Source organism: Larimichthys crocea, chromosome XVI (assembly GCF_000972845.2).
Source record: "Larimichthys crocea isolate SSNF chromosome XVI, L_crocea_2.0, whole genome shotgun sequence".
NCBI lineage: Eukaryota > Metazoa > Chordata > Actinopteri > Sciaenidae > Larimichthys > Larimichthys crocea.
In genome coordinates, this window is record NC_040026.1 from 9753131 (window position 1) to 9767765 (window position 14635).

The 14635-nt window shown below is 38.9% G+C and overlaps 1 protein-coding gene across 3 annotated transcripts; it reads right to left on the minus strand.

Moving 5' to 3' along the window:
• Positions 1 to 3715: 3715 nt before the first annotated feature.
• Positions 3716 to 14382, minus strand: LOC109139288 (sodium-dependent neutral amino acid transporter B(0)AT2). Of its 3 annotated transcripts, XM_027289491.1 has the most exons (13): positions 12038 to 12450; positions 11255 to 11327; positions 11108 to 11174; positions 10544 to 10701; positions 10101 to 10221; positions 9823 to 9998; positions 8023 to 8133; positions 7687 to 7928; positions 7358 to 7535; positions 7065 to 7266; positions 6560 to 6719; positions 5923 to 6085; positions 3716 to 5691 (listed from the first exon to the last, which is right to left on the minus strand). In XM_027289491.1, exons 4-13 carry the CDS (start codon positions 10670 to 10672, stop codon positions 5443 to 5445), a joined length of 1731 nt encoding a protein of 576 aa, XP_027145292.1. In that variant the 5' UTR covers positions 10673 to 10701; positions 11108 to 11174; positions 11255 to 11327; positions 12038 to 12450; the 3' UTR covers positions 3716 to 5442. The 3 variants fall into 3 exon arrangements, with proteins under 3 accessions (XP_027145292.1, XP_019117956.2, XP_019117953.2); XM_019262411.2 differs by lacking the exon at positions 12038 to 12450 and adding an exon at positions 14240 to 14382 and having other exon boundaries at positions 11108 to 11327; XM_019262408.2 differs by having other exon boundaries at positions 11108 to 11327; positions 12038 to 12451.
• Between the last annotated feature and the right edge of the window lie 253 nt (positions 14383 to 14635).

The following is a 14635-nucleotide window of genomic DNA, read 5'->3' on the forward strand; positions in this document are numbered from 1 at the left end:
TTAGCCTCATTTTGTCACTCCGTGAGAGATGTTTCTATGCTTATAGTTGTCAGTTTTGTTGCAGTTGACAGTTGTCTTTGTTGTGGTGCCACTTTGTAGTGTAGGCAGATAAGATATGAGTATTTTTATATGTATCAAAAAAATACACAGGGAAACAAAAGGCTTTACAGGTTTCTGAAAGTCCCTGCAGGCGATGCAGGCTCTGAATCTATAACAATCAAACAAAAATATCTGGATCTACCTGAGTCATCGTGAAGTTGGGTGTGCAGGTATTGTTGTTTGGTGTAGAACTTGTTGTAGATACAGTACACTGCAGCCATCAGAGCGAAGGTTCCCATGGCTGCAGCGATGAACAGACCCACTTTAGCATTATCTTTGTCTGCATAGGCATCTGTGGGAATGCAAACACATGACAAACATCATTAGAGTTTTAAGCCTTTGCTTTATTTAGGCGTGCTTGTCTGACATTAATAACATGCAGGATAGATATGAATCATTTCTTTGAAAAACACTTACATGTTCTCTTCGCATTCAAATGAGTGGTTTCATCTTTTCTTAGCAGTTCCCGTATGTGCGGTAGTGGTGGTGGTGGTGGAGGTGGAGGTGCTGCTGCTGCTGCTGCAGCCTGATGAGCACTGATGTCCTGCACAGACTGCAGGGTGCTCTGGGAGCAGCTCAGTGGAAACACAAGCAGCAAGCAGAGAGCTGCCAGGCCCGCCATGTGAGTCATCCACTGATACAGCTACAAATGAAAAATATAAGCAATGAAAGTTTAAGTTTAAAGTTAATAGTAGTAATAGTCAAAACAGTAGGGAAGTTGTTTTTCACACTACAGCTTGTTGTTCATCGTTCAGTTTTACACTTGTATGCCTCAAACCCAGTCTGGTCGTGCTCTAGAACGAGGCCTCTAAAACTGTTTGATAAACTTCCCATTCTAAACACACATTTAAAATAAAAAATTTCAATTATATTTACCTGAGGTCAAAGCGAGGATGTCGTGTTTCTCTATACTGGGTGTTGGTCCCGTCCTCTCTGCCTCTCTGGCTGACTGAAAGTAAGATTGCATCCAAGACAACTGGACTCCCATGAGACCCAATGTTTCCACGGGGACAACTGTGAGTACTCTTCCACACAGGCGTACGCATTTACAAAATGGCTCATGTAGAGACAGACAAAGCAGTCTTACAAAAGGCAGAAATAAACTGATGTGACAAAATGTTTTTCTACTCTGGCACAATAGTTTAGTAAGCTGTTCAGATTGTGTCCTTGAATTTGTAGTTTGAACAGAAATAATCATTTTAAAAAACTAGAAATGATTTTTTTATTTAGATATTTTAAAAGACAATAAAAGTTGTGAGCCACCTAATATACAAAAACAACACACAAAGAAGAAGAGATTATATGTTTTGTGGAGGTTGCAAGACCTGTTGTAACATGTTGGCGCTCAGCAGAGGAAATGCACTGACAGGAGTGCAACAGAGCGCTCTACTGGCGCATCAATGTACTACTTTAATCACGAGCAACTGAAAGAGTTGAGCATTTAAATCCATCTGATACAAAATCCAAACAACTATTATGCAAACCTACGGAGCCCCTAAAGTCCCAAAGGGTGCTATTGTTTTATCTTGTGTGCCCAAGATAATTTACTATAAATTCATATGCATCTCTAACAGCTTCAGATGCACACAGCCACCATATAATGAAAATAACTTTTATTTTCATATAGGAATGTCATATCACAACATGAAGGAGTGTTTGATAGAGGTTTTAAAAATGTAATGCTTAGCCAAGCCTCACTTATTGACAGTTGGTTTTGTTAATAAGAAATATAAAACTACAGGCCACTACACTTTAAATGTTTCAGCTGTAATATCCAAAATCATTTAGAGTAGAAAATGTGTGTGTTTACATGTGTTTTAGTCTTGAACAAAGCCACTTTGCAGTAAAGATATCATAAAATTGCTTAAACATAAGCACTTAGCCACCAAAATGCTCCAGCATTCATCATTGTAATGCAACTAAACTGTGATTGGCTTCTCCACTTAATGCAATTGACACTTGACCAACCTGAACAACCTCCCAGTGAAAAGCCACGCTGTGTGTGTAGTTGCATTTTATCTTGTGCACATAAGATAACATACACAAAAAGCTAAATCTATTATCTATAAGATATTTTACACAAAACCAAAAAATGGACTAAATTATTGGCAGTCAACTAAACATTTGGTAGCACACACTGTTTGGAAAAAAATAACTAAAGTTAATTGCTTCCCGTAACCATCTGTGGGTTTCTTTCACCTCAGTTTAATTTTGGACCACTCTTCTTTTACCAACTGCTCCAGATCAGATCAGATGTGATGGGTTCATTTCCCCAAATGCTGTTTTGAGATCTCTCCACAGGTGCTCTCTGAGATTTAGATCTGGACTTATTGATATGCCAATATTTTTGTCCAACTGTATATGGAAAGATCTAGACTTACAAACATTATTTTTTTATTTAAATATGAAAAACAATACAGTAACCTAAATGGTTATTTTATTTTGAAATTCATATATTCACCCATCCACCAATGTTGGATCAAACAGGTGCCAGGTTTTCCTAAAAATGGTTAATAATAATGTAGATAGTCTTTATTCTCCATATTAATGAACAATTTGGATATGTGGAGTTAGAGTGCTACATTCTTTAGTTAGTTACTTCAACAGTGTGGTATTTGGTCTTTAAGCTGGCAGGTTTTTTTTCTTTTCAGGGCACTGTGTTCCATTCCCATAGTCTGCCCCGCCTGGCAAGGACACTCCAACTGCGCAAGGACTGATAGATATGAAAGAAAAACAAAGAAATGTGCTAACTGTTGTTCCAACAGTCAAAACAGTGTTTTGAAAGCTAAGGCTACAATAGGTTAGATGGCTTCTAAGCTTGAGCATTATGTTTCAGGCCACCTGTGCTTATTCTGCAAATATGAGCTGCTGGACTTTTACAGACGCAAATTAAAAAGCTACCTTCAGTCAGTCAAAGCTGGGAAGATTTCAAAACCTTTCTCAATCAGATTTTGAGCAGTAAGAAAAGCAAATGTCCCTCTGCATGTCGTCCTGGACTACAGCGGTTCATGTTTACTCTGGCAGAAGTTTTTAATATGCTTGAAGATTTCCCAGGCAGATAATGGTGCAGATGAGCAGCGGCACACAGCATGTGTGTTTTCATAGATACACATTACTGAAGAGACTGCCAGCATTTTCAGGCTTTTAAGTAACCAAATGCTTTGGTGGAGACGCCCTGTAATAAATACCAGAAAACTTCCAAAGTAGACCTGCGGGAGTAGTTATGATTAGACAATATGAGTAACATTAAGAATGTTACTCTTGATATCTGTTGCTTCTTAACAGCAATACTAACTTTTTGGCTAATATTCATGCGATTGAAACACTGAACTAAAACTACAGTCAGCAGCTGTTCTGTACATACCGTGAAATGTTGTCTGAGAGACGGATACAATAAAACATATTTAAAAAGGTCAGAGGGAGGAAAATAATTCCTTTGTATTTACCAGCACCAAGTTTTAATCATATTTCCTCTACTCTAATAACTCAAAACAAAATTTTACAGTCAGATCTTTTTGCAAAACTCTTTAAAATATGCATGAAAATATAGAAAACCATTTCAGTCCATACTGAAGAGCTTACAATGTTTAGAGTTATAAATATCATTATACTGAAGTGCTGAAGAAAGAATTTAATAAAAATAGCAAAAAATATATTACATTGCAATGACATTATATTACATTTTCTCCAAAATTCATTTTGTACACACTTACAGACTACATACAAGACTGAAGAGATCTACCAAAAGATCTGAAATGATACACGTGTTGAAATGTTTAAAATGGGTTTGTTCAATCAGCCTTATTAAATTTGAAGGCACTTAACCTTGGTACAAAACATTCAACAGAAGTTAAAGTTGAGACATTATGAGATAGTAACTCCCTGAAAACGTAAAAGACAAAAACAGAATAAAAGTACATCATCTACAAAAACAAGACAACATGACCAAGAAATTAAGTCTAATTTTTTTTAAACAAAATAAACACCTTCATTTACATACACATAAAATCTGAAGTACATTGTCTTGTTTTAACATGCAGGAACTAGTTCCTCCTAAATCAAAGCTAACAGAAAAACAAAATAATAAAAGGGATTTCAATAATAAATGTTGGAAAATCCCAGAAATGTTCATTTTTGTTCTTGATGATTTTACTTGATTTTACTTGTGCCCTGTACATATATACATTACAAATAGGAGATTCCCTTAATATTTGTACCATGTTGTCAGCTTAGAAACCGGTTCAGCAAAAAAAAAGAAATCAGGCAGCAGGCTGTGAACAGCCTGTGTGCTCCACCACATGGTTGGTTCTTGTGATTTCTCCCCATTCAATACACAGGTTTTGTTGCTAATGGAAACCGACACGTTCACAGTTGACTTGATATTTTACACCGATAAAAACAGTGATATTGGAGCTGTATGCTCAGATACTGTATATCACCTGCTGGATTGAACGGAGTGTTAACAGGCAGGTGTCGTATGAACTGTGAAGCTACACCAAGATACAGTGTAGATACAGTATGATAGCAAACTGAAGTAACTCAGGTGTTCTTTGAGCTGTAAACATAATTAGATGGCTTCTGTGTAGTAAATAACATTAAACACTTGTACCTGATATCTGTACTTAGTTTTGACATAGTTGAATTCATGCTTTCCTGATGTAACAGTCTCATGATGGCATCATTGATATCAACGATAATCATAATCATCAAAACCCCAAAAGCGCAGCAGTAATCTTTACAACCCTCTGGCTCTCTGGTTTAGGACCTGTACTGCTTACCGTGCTAACCTGTCTCTGTTAATGTTCTTTTTTTTTTTTTAAATGACCACACAAGACACTATACAGTACAGTGAACAGTGATAGGCTGTAAATTTGACAAAATTAGTTTAAAAACATATTTGGGTCATTCAGAAATTAAATGACAAGGTGCTTCTCAGACAGAGTGCTATTAGAAAAGTAAAAACAAACTTTCCAAAATCTGGACAAGGGAACACTTATAATTCACACAAAACTAAACTAAATTCAGGAACGTGTTCATGGCTTATAGTGAAAACTAAAAAAACATCGTTTTGGCTCATTTGGACAACTCTGTAACAACCAACAGTTGATATAAACTGCACCTTGTTGTTACCACACAGCAGTAATTTGTTCCACACGTTCTAAAAGTTGTACTTGTTGGAACAGTAGTATCCTCTGGATGTGTTTGGACTTAATTTAAGTAAACAACAAAAAGTGGATGAAGTTTTTAAATATTAAAATAAGGAATCTTTTGACACAACGTTACTTTCTGTTTCACTGAACTGCACTGCAAGTCATTTCCACTGTGTAACATCACGTCCAATGCTTAGGAAAGGGAAGCAGGAGTCCCATTCCTTTGGTCCAGCTCGGACATGTCAGTCATCGGGGTGTCGCAATTGTCGTCAGTGTTAACAATGCTGTACTGACCAATCTCTGTGTCTCTGGCTGTTTGCTTTGTTCGGTCCTGCAGAACAGCGTGGATTAAGGCCACTGGGACGGGCATCATGGCAAATATGATCAGCAGAGCCAAAACAGCCAGGGCCCAGCCAGGATACTCAAGTTTCACCTCAGAGGCCTGAAAAAAAATAAATAAGGGGGGAATCAAATTATTTACTCAAGAACTACGACAAATTCACAATCTTTATTTCCTTCAAGTATGTGCAGAGTAAAACCAAGTCTGCACTTCCAAAAGCTGATCATAACAAACATAAACATGCTAATACACGAGGCCATCTCAAATATCTCCTTTTTACTGTGTTAACATGTTACGGTTGCATTTTGTTCTCTTAAATATCATTTTTCATACCGTCTCTTCGTTCCATGACATATAAGTGGGGGGCGTGATCAACATACGAATGGTTGTGGCTCCCAGTAGCCCCAGCATAGCAAGTAGGCAGATGTATTTCCACAGGTACTTGTAAATGACGTGGGGACGCCAGCCCAGCATCGCCTCAATGTCGTCAAGGAACCTTCAGAAACAGAGTGGAACATATTTTTTGACAAAGTCTGATAAGACTCAAAGAACTAAATCAATTAGTTGACATTTCCATGTAATTTAAGATTTGAAGGGTAAGACCAGGGCTGAACAAGTATTCATAATATCATCAAATTTGCAATATAGCCATATGCAGTTCTGCAGTTTTGATAAAATGTATGACAAATCATCATTACAATGTACTGCAGAGGTGCCCTCGCCTCCAAATCTTGTTCTCCAGATGTAAGAAAAGTGTTTGTTTAGTACAAACTACAAGAAATGTCACATCAACATGATGATTTTAATAGTTTTTTTTTTCAGTGAAAATAAAAATAGTGACACAAAAATGGTCATACCTAAATCCATATCCATCCTAAAACCATATTCGCAATATGCTCTTTTTTTTTTAAACCATATTGTGCAGCCCTAGTTAAGACAATTTGAAAGAAAAAAAAAAAAAAGACCTCACCTATCAGCTCCATATAGCCAAGACACACTGAAGGTCTCAAAAACCACCACGATGATGAGCGGCAGAGTGGCAGAGTAATCATCGAACATCATAACAAAGTAGTTCCCACAACGCTGCGTGAAGAGCAGGCCGATTATAAAGCCAATGATGCAGCTGAAAACTGCAACAACATGGAAACAGAACAGATGTGTCAAGATGAGAGCATGTGCAATAAAGGAGTGGAGTCATTTGTAGCTTATCCTTTATAGCAACAAAATAAAACTGACCAACATTTTGATATGGACCGTGTTAATTGGAGCAAAGTCTCCCTTGTCACTTAAAATCAAGGCTGAGCAATAAATCTACTAGTTAATTAGAATTATTTTTGCTGGATGTGTGTAATAAATACATTTTCTAGTGTTAGTACATGTACTATCTTACACCATTTCCAAACCTAGCCAGCTAACTATCTTGAGTGCCAGTAATGTGACGGCGAGGCTTGCAGGGAGGGGAGACAGGTGTTTACTTGTCAGTTTGGTCTTGTTGTTGGCCAGAGTCTTGAAGCGGTCAGTGAGCGGTGCGAGGATGCCCTCCATAGTGCCAAACATGGTGCTGAGTCCTAAGTTTAGCAGCATGAGGAAGAAGAGCGCTGACCAGAAGGGGCTGCCGGGCAGGAGTGACATGGCCTCTGTGAAGGCAATAAAAGCCAGTCCTGTGCCCTCCACACCCTGAACACAAACAAGAGTGCCAGCTTTAGTTTGTTATGTACAGCACACCAAATACAGAAAAAAAACACTGAAGCAAACAGACAATCTTTACCTTCTGCATCTCTTTTTCCAGGTTACACTCTGTGAAATTACCAGGGATGCGATTTCCAGACTGTTTAAACCAGGCACTGTAGTCCTCCACAGTCACAGACTCGGGGTCAGAAAAGTTGAAGCCTGGAATCAGACTTTTGTCCAGGCCACTGCTAAGCTGATCTAACTTCTTAAGATTACTAGAAGAAAATAGAAATGTAAACATACATTAATACAACAAGAAAGATTAAAAAACAAAAACACAAACCAGTCAGGGAACTAGTGATTTATGACATTTTGCGTAGTCTTTTAATGGATAACTCAATGTTTATCTCTGAAATTAAAACTTACCTGGTTACACATGCTGTGATGTTTTGTTTGGCGCGGAAGCCAAGCACAGCAAACACCACCAGAGTGGCCAGCACAGATGTGAGGAAGTTTATACCGGAGACAGTGAAGGCATCCCGGTGGCAGTTGTTGTTCTTGGGATTGTAGGAGGAATAGGCGATAATGGACCCGAAACCAAGGCCTAAGGCAAAGAAGACCTGTGTTGCTGCCTGCCGCCACACTTGTATGTCGCCCCAGATTTCCAGCTATAGATGTGTACAAGAACAACAGGCACGTCAGGGAAATGTCCATATCTGCATCAGTTCTCTACACTCAACCATACAGTTTATCAGTAGATACCTTAGGATAGAACATGTAGGAGATTCCATCTAAAGCCCCATCCAGCATGAGTCCTCGGACGAGGAAGCAGAACAGCACCACGTAGGGGAAGATGGAGGAGAAATACATCACCTGGGAAATGAGAAAGAATGAGGACATTAATGAGCTAGCAGTGACAGTCTGTTATTAGGTTTGACACTTTGGTGTCGCTCTCATTTCTGGAAACTATTTACAGGAATAAGTTCACTACAGCATGTTTTTTTTTACATTTTACATTTCTTGTTAATATGCTGTGACTCTTTTCCTTATATTGCTTAGTTACATTAAAGCTTAAGTTGACTGTCTTTTAGTCATTTCCCTAATGAAACCTGTTAATTTTGCTGCTACAACCAATTTTCCCCACAGTAATTGAGATGCTAAGTGCTTATGGCACCAGACACCGGATGTCAGCCTGAGCGGGATAAAACTTACTCTACGTAGATGTTAGCTTTCACATAATATACAGCAAATAAACATAAACACACCCCTGATACAGTGTGTGTGTGTGTGTAAAGCTTTGCTGTTCATTATATTTGGCTGTTAGGGAAAACAACCACAGCATTGAAAATGCAAACGACACCTAAGCCAGACATTCCACAGACACACAACAGACCCTGGAATCTAAGCCCAAAACATGACGGGGATTTGACCAAACAATGTAGCACAGGATGCAATTTTGTCATCAAGTCAGTGTTTTTCAGTAAAATGGGGCTTATCTTCACATTTTCTTGTTTGTCTTCTGCTCAGCTGTAATTGTAATCAAATCTAACTTATTGCCAAGGTATACGTTTATTTTTTTATATTACACTGTTCTCCAGCACCATTTCAAAACACATACACCCACAAATATGAACAGTCCTATACCCATGTTATAATACAGATAATAAGCAACTCTCACACTGTGCTGCTGTACTGAATATCAACAGTCTACACATTACCACAGGCAGCTACTTTATGTCATGTACATTTATCTTTGTGTCCATGTATTGTGCAACCAGTGAGGTAAGAGTATGTTGGCAGTCTCTTTGACACAATCTCACTGATGCTGTGATGAAATCAAACGTGTTTCTTATTGGAAGGTGGGTGTGCTAAAAAAAGGAAGGAGGAAACCGGGTATTTACATTGGTAATGGCTGAAAGAAAAAAAATACAGTAACGCACACAAAACACCAACAGTGTTTTTTGACTGTTTCATTTGTCGTGTATCTGAGCCACCAACCAGTGACCAGCGCGTATTCTAGTGAGAAATCTTCTAAACTTTTAAGGTTTGATGAAGTTGTTTGACACTGACTGTTGTTAGTTATTGGTTTGATGTGTATTTGATCAGGCTAATTATCAGCTAATCCAATTCAGTGCCAGAATGCAGAAAATTGTTGCCCCTTGCATGTGTTCAAACTACTTCCTCCTTTGCCAAGTTTGTTAGAATTAAAGCCCAATGGTGACCATTAATGCAATGTTAATATTAGACATCTGTAAAGCAGAGTGATACATGCAGTTAAAAATCCAAGTCGTACTCATATCGGCATTTGTGGAATTATTCATGTCCAATAAAAATGACATGGTCAGCACTTTTAAACTCATTTAAACTGATATTTTAAGTAGTAGCTCATCTAGTGAGTGCCTACAGAATGTTTCAGTTCTGTAGTTGCAGACTTTAGTGTTCCTGATTATCACAAGTCTACTGAAACATCCGACAGCTGCCAACTGGAAACAAAAAAAACACTATATATCCGTACTGTGAAAGCAACACAACCATATGAGCCACAACAGATCACACAGTTACCTTGACAGAGGTCTTGATACCCTTAAACATTCCCAGGCACACGATGGTCCAGGCCGCCAGCAGACAGCAGACGATGTAAGTGTTGAACGAGCCCGTTTCATCAATCGAGTCTGTGATATCCAACGCTTTGCGGTACCAGAAATACGATGTGGCGGAGCTCTTTTCACATTCTTTTACTGTAAAGAGAAAAAAAAAAGGTAATCATTTATTAGTCTTATATGTGACACACAACCAATAAATTACAATTATAATAGAATATTAATGTGCTGTGCGTTTACCGGTTATGTTGTCCTGTTTTGGACACTGTTCCCAAGGTAAAGGGTACTGGAACGAGTTACCAAGATAGAAAAGACTCCACGCAAGGATCACATTGTAGTAAAGAGCCACAAAGAAACACACCTGAGGGCATATGAGAAGAGGATTATCAGGCTGGAAAATTTGTGGGGAAAAAAAGGAAGGAAAAGGAAATTGTATGGTGGTTAAAGTGTGACTGCAAATACCAGCTAACATACGTCAGAAAATATTGAGAAAATATGTGCGTGCTTGTAATAGAGCATGTGTGTCTCTCTATTACAACAACTGGTACACCTCATCACATCCTAACTCTACGTCCAAACATTTGAATCGGATAATACATCATTGCTGCCTTGCCCTACATGCATGCAGAATAATGTACTTAACAACCTAACAGCATTAGACAGTGTTTTTATCAGTTTCTTACCACACAGCTGGAGTAGCCGATGCCTGCGAGCTTGGGGGAGATGTACTTCCACACCCCGATGCTCCCCTGTCGGATGGCTTGACCGGCTGCCAGCTCCAGGAAGAACAGGGGAATTCCCACAACCAGCATCAGCAGCACGTACAGGAGGAGAAAAGCTCCTGAGGGAAAGAGGTCACCAGCACTCAGTTAGTAAATGAGCAACACGATTTGATACTTTGAAGGAGAAGACGTTTGCACTCGACTGTATTCTTGTTACACAATGTTCTTTTGAAAAGGTCTTATCTCTGCCTCAGGGTGAATAAGACACACGAAGCACTCAGCTCACAACAAGGCCTACTAAGATTGAAAACGCACTATTGGAGGCATATATTTACATAGCATGACTAATTTAAATAGTCTCACATGCTCATCCAGTGATGACAACGCCAACTACAGCCTCTCTTATTTGAGTAAATACAGTACATCCTGAAGCCACAACATTTGTGTTTGGTCCCATGGGACCCACAGGACCAAAACTTGTAGCAGCCATCTAACATGGATGACAACAAGAACAACAGTACTCACCTCCTCCATTTTGATGGCACAAATACGGAAACCGCCAGACGTTGCCAAGCCCGACGCTGAATCCCACCTGTGCCAAAAAATACTCTATTTTACTGTTCCACCCTGCTCGAGCGGCAGGCTCAGACGAGTCTTGCTGACCCTCCTCACCAAGACAACGATCAATCTCTGATTCTGTGGCTTCGGTTTTGTCGTCGTCTGCTGGCAAAGGTTTCTTCTCCATCTGGGACCACAAAAAAAAAAAAAAAGGCAGGTGGGGACAAGAAGAAAGAAGTGAAACTGATGAAAATGTGAAGTTATACAGTACATATCCCATTTCGGGTGAAGTGAGACTTTCAGCTGCAGCTGAAAAGTTGTTTTTGGAGACGTGCAGCACATGCATCTGTGTTTTTGAATTATAGTGTGCCAGAAATAAAAAAGGATCCAGCAAGCGATAAGAGCGTTTCACTTATTTACTCTGGTGTTGCATGTTGCAAATTTCTTGCAATACATCCTGCCATAGATGTCATCATACCGTTTTTATTCAAAGTTGGAGAAGTGTTAATTAAACTTTATGATCATTTTAGAGCCTGTAGTTGTACTTTTTGAGTAAAATATGCTATAATAGGTGTTTTTAAGACGCTGTTTACATGAGTAATGGTGGACACTGTCATCTGAACCTTAAAGGCCGCCTGCTATCACAACAGATGGTTAATTAGCCTACACTAATTGCATCCACCTCGCAACCCAGGTGTACAATAATCCCAGATTAGACTACATAGATCCAGTAAACATATCTGCTCACATTACATGGTAATATCATCTTCACTTTTAGTTGAAACCTGAAGTGAATCCTCCATCAGTGAGCTACAGTAAAGCATGGCCACGTATCATCACTGTCTGCCTTTGTCTGACTGTGTACGCACTGAAACACTTGTGATAAACCAAACTGACCTGGTCACCAGCTAATGTCGTCAACGCAGAGGTAGAAAAACACTGAAAAAAGGTAGAAAAACACTGAAAAATGGCGGAAAAACACGGAAAAACACGGCGATGATGGTTCAATCTTCCGTCCGCTCACAGGAGGATGCACGCACGTGCGGCTAAGGTTAGGATGGCCATGTTGTCAAGTTACAGCGCGAGCTAACTTACTCCCCTGTTCCCGCCTCTCGCGGTAAATGTATATAACATATATAACGACACTTTAATTACGATATTTAAATCTACAGACACGTGGAAAGCCACCCACATGTGCAGTGCGTGTGATAAAGCCGCTGCAGACCGCGCTTTCTCGCGGGTTATTGCTGAAGCGGTGGGCTCGTTTCTTCCGTGTGATGCAACACAATGAACCCCACCCCGCTACTACGCGCTGATTTCAGGGACGGTAGGAAATCTGATACCCGAATACACATAAGAGAGGCTGCCTGTATCGACTAATGGTGATCGAACTAATCGATTAATCGGCTACAAAAATGTATAAAATATTGAAAAATATCTTTTTTTCTTGGATTTTTGCATCCTAATATGAAAATGTAGCATCTGAAATGTAACACATGCATCTGTCAGGTCAAAATCTTTGCTTGTTCTTTTGTTTTTGTTTTTTGTGTTGTTTTTTTTTGTCTAAAAATACCTAAAAATTTACAGTAATACAAAAGAGAGAATTTGAAATACTGGAACCAGCGAGTTTTTTTTCTTCTTTTATTTCATTTAAATTAGTGACTGAAGAAATCTAACAAATAATCAAAACTATCTCTCCAAAGGTGATTATTCAAATAATTATGGTAGAGCTATGGTGTGTGGTGGCTCACGCTGCAGGTTGTAGCCCAAATTTGCATTGCTTTGAAGCTCCAATAAACTTCTTTTGAATAGTGCCGTTGTCTCAGATGAGTCCTTTCAATGCAGTAGTGGAAAAGTAGTCATATCACAGTATTAAAAAAAATACGCCTCCTGTACTCGAAAGATCAAATGTCAAATTATCAAAATTAACTTATTATAATATTAGTATAAAATTACTCATTATAGAATAATTAGGTACGAGGCCATGTTTTTGTTGTATTTGTACTTTGTGTGTGTATGTGTGTGTGTGTGTGTGTGTGTGTGTGTGTGTGTGTGTTATATTATCACTGGACCATTATTACAGATGTACTAATTTGTAAGCACTATTTTCAAAGTGGCACTAATTTAATCAAGCATATGAGTCCCTCTTCTATTTATATGAAAAAAACTTCACTGTATTGAAAGTGACAAACTACAATATTACTCTGAAATGTAAAGAATAGAAGTATAAAATAGCAGAAAATTGTAATATTTAAGTACAAGTACCTCAAAATTATAGTACTGTACCACCAAAGCTGTACTTTTGTAATGAAAGGCATGTGGTTGCTATTGAAAATGATGCTCAGCTCTGAATCTATTTGCATCTTTTAGTTTAATTTAAATAGCCCTCATAATTGAGTCCTAATGGCTGTCATACACACACCAGGACTCTTGAACGCACCATAAACCCTTAAGCGCAGATCCTCTTAGGAATTTATCTTCCCACAGGTTTGACTGTTTGATGCCAGGTTCAAACACGCACTTTTAAGTAGAAGTGCAAACCTCACCTGCCTTTTATTATTTATGTCATAACACAGTTTGTCTGTTATTGACAGTATATAGTCTTGAATAATAAGGTAGATAAAGTTGATGGAATAAAGTTGATCTCCTTTAATCCATATCTCCTGGATTACACGTGGCACTATTCACTTTCCCCAGCACACCCAAGTTTTTGTCTCCTGCTGTCAGACATCACCCCCCACCGTTTAGTTTATGAGGACAGGCTGATGCAATAGTCTGCTCCTGTTATGAAGCATGCTTTTCCATTGGTATTATAGCCTTTGACCACGTGGCTGTGTAACAGCACTAATGTCCAAAGTTTTAAACTTGTGTTTTTTTTTTCCATTGAGGCGATCAGCTCTCTCCAGTCACACTGACCTGGCACATTGACATTTCTCTACACCGCACCGCATACTCACACACACGCTGTATGCCACGTATGCCTGTTTGTAGTCAAATAAAGCGCACAAGTCTACTGCCACTACCAACTCATATATATACACCAAATATAGTCTATGCGTTTGGAAATACGGCATGTATTTGTGAATAACTGATAAATACCTTGTGGTATCAAATAGCAGCGATCCTTGAAAAGAATTATCCCAAATGTCCTCAAACCAAAGTCAAGTGGAAACCTCGCTTGCTGCCACTTCACCTGACTCCGCCTATCTCATCTATTGGAGGATAAAATGGTGACTTGTCCACCTTCAGTTGAGGACTGTTATGAAATGTGACACCCCAGTTTCCCCTTTGTTCCAACTACTTGTATTTATGGATGCCCCTACCCCGCCCCCCAACCAAAGTGTGTGTGTGTGTGTGTGTGTGTGTGTGTCTGTGTGTGTGTGTGTGTGTGTGTCTGTGTGTATTGTTTAAAGATGTTTTACTTCCATGGTGATATGAAGTTGCAACAATCAGCAAGTGTCCCAAGGTTTGAAGCAATAGTGGATCTTTATTTAC

Coding starts and splice junctions, on each gene's coding strand:
- LOC109139288 (XM_019262411.2), bottom strand. CDS start 11,327: ATGGAGAAGAAACCTTTGCCAGCAGACGACGACAAAACCGAAGCCACA. Junction 10,222..10,543: donor TCGGCTACTCCAGCTGTGTG/GTAAGAAACTGA, acceptor ATATGCCCTCAG/GTGTGTTTCTTTGTGGCTCT. Junction 5,692..5,922: donor TGTCATGGAACGAAGAGACG/GTATGAAAAATG, acceptor ATTTTTTTTCAG/GCCTCTGAGGTGAAACTTGA.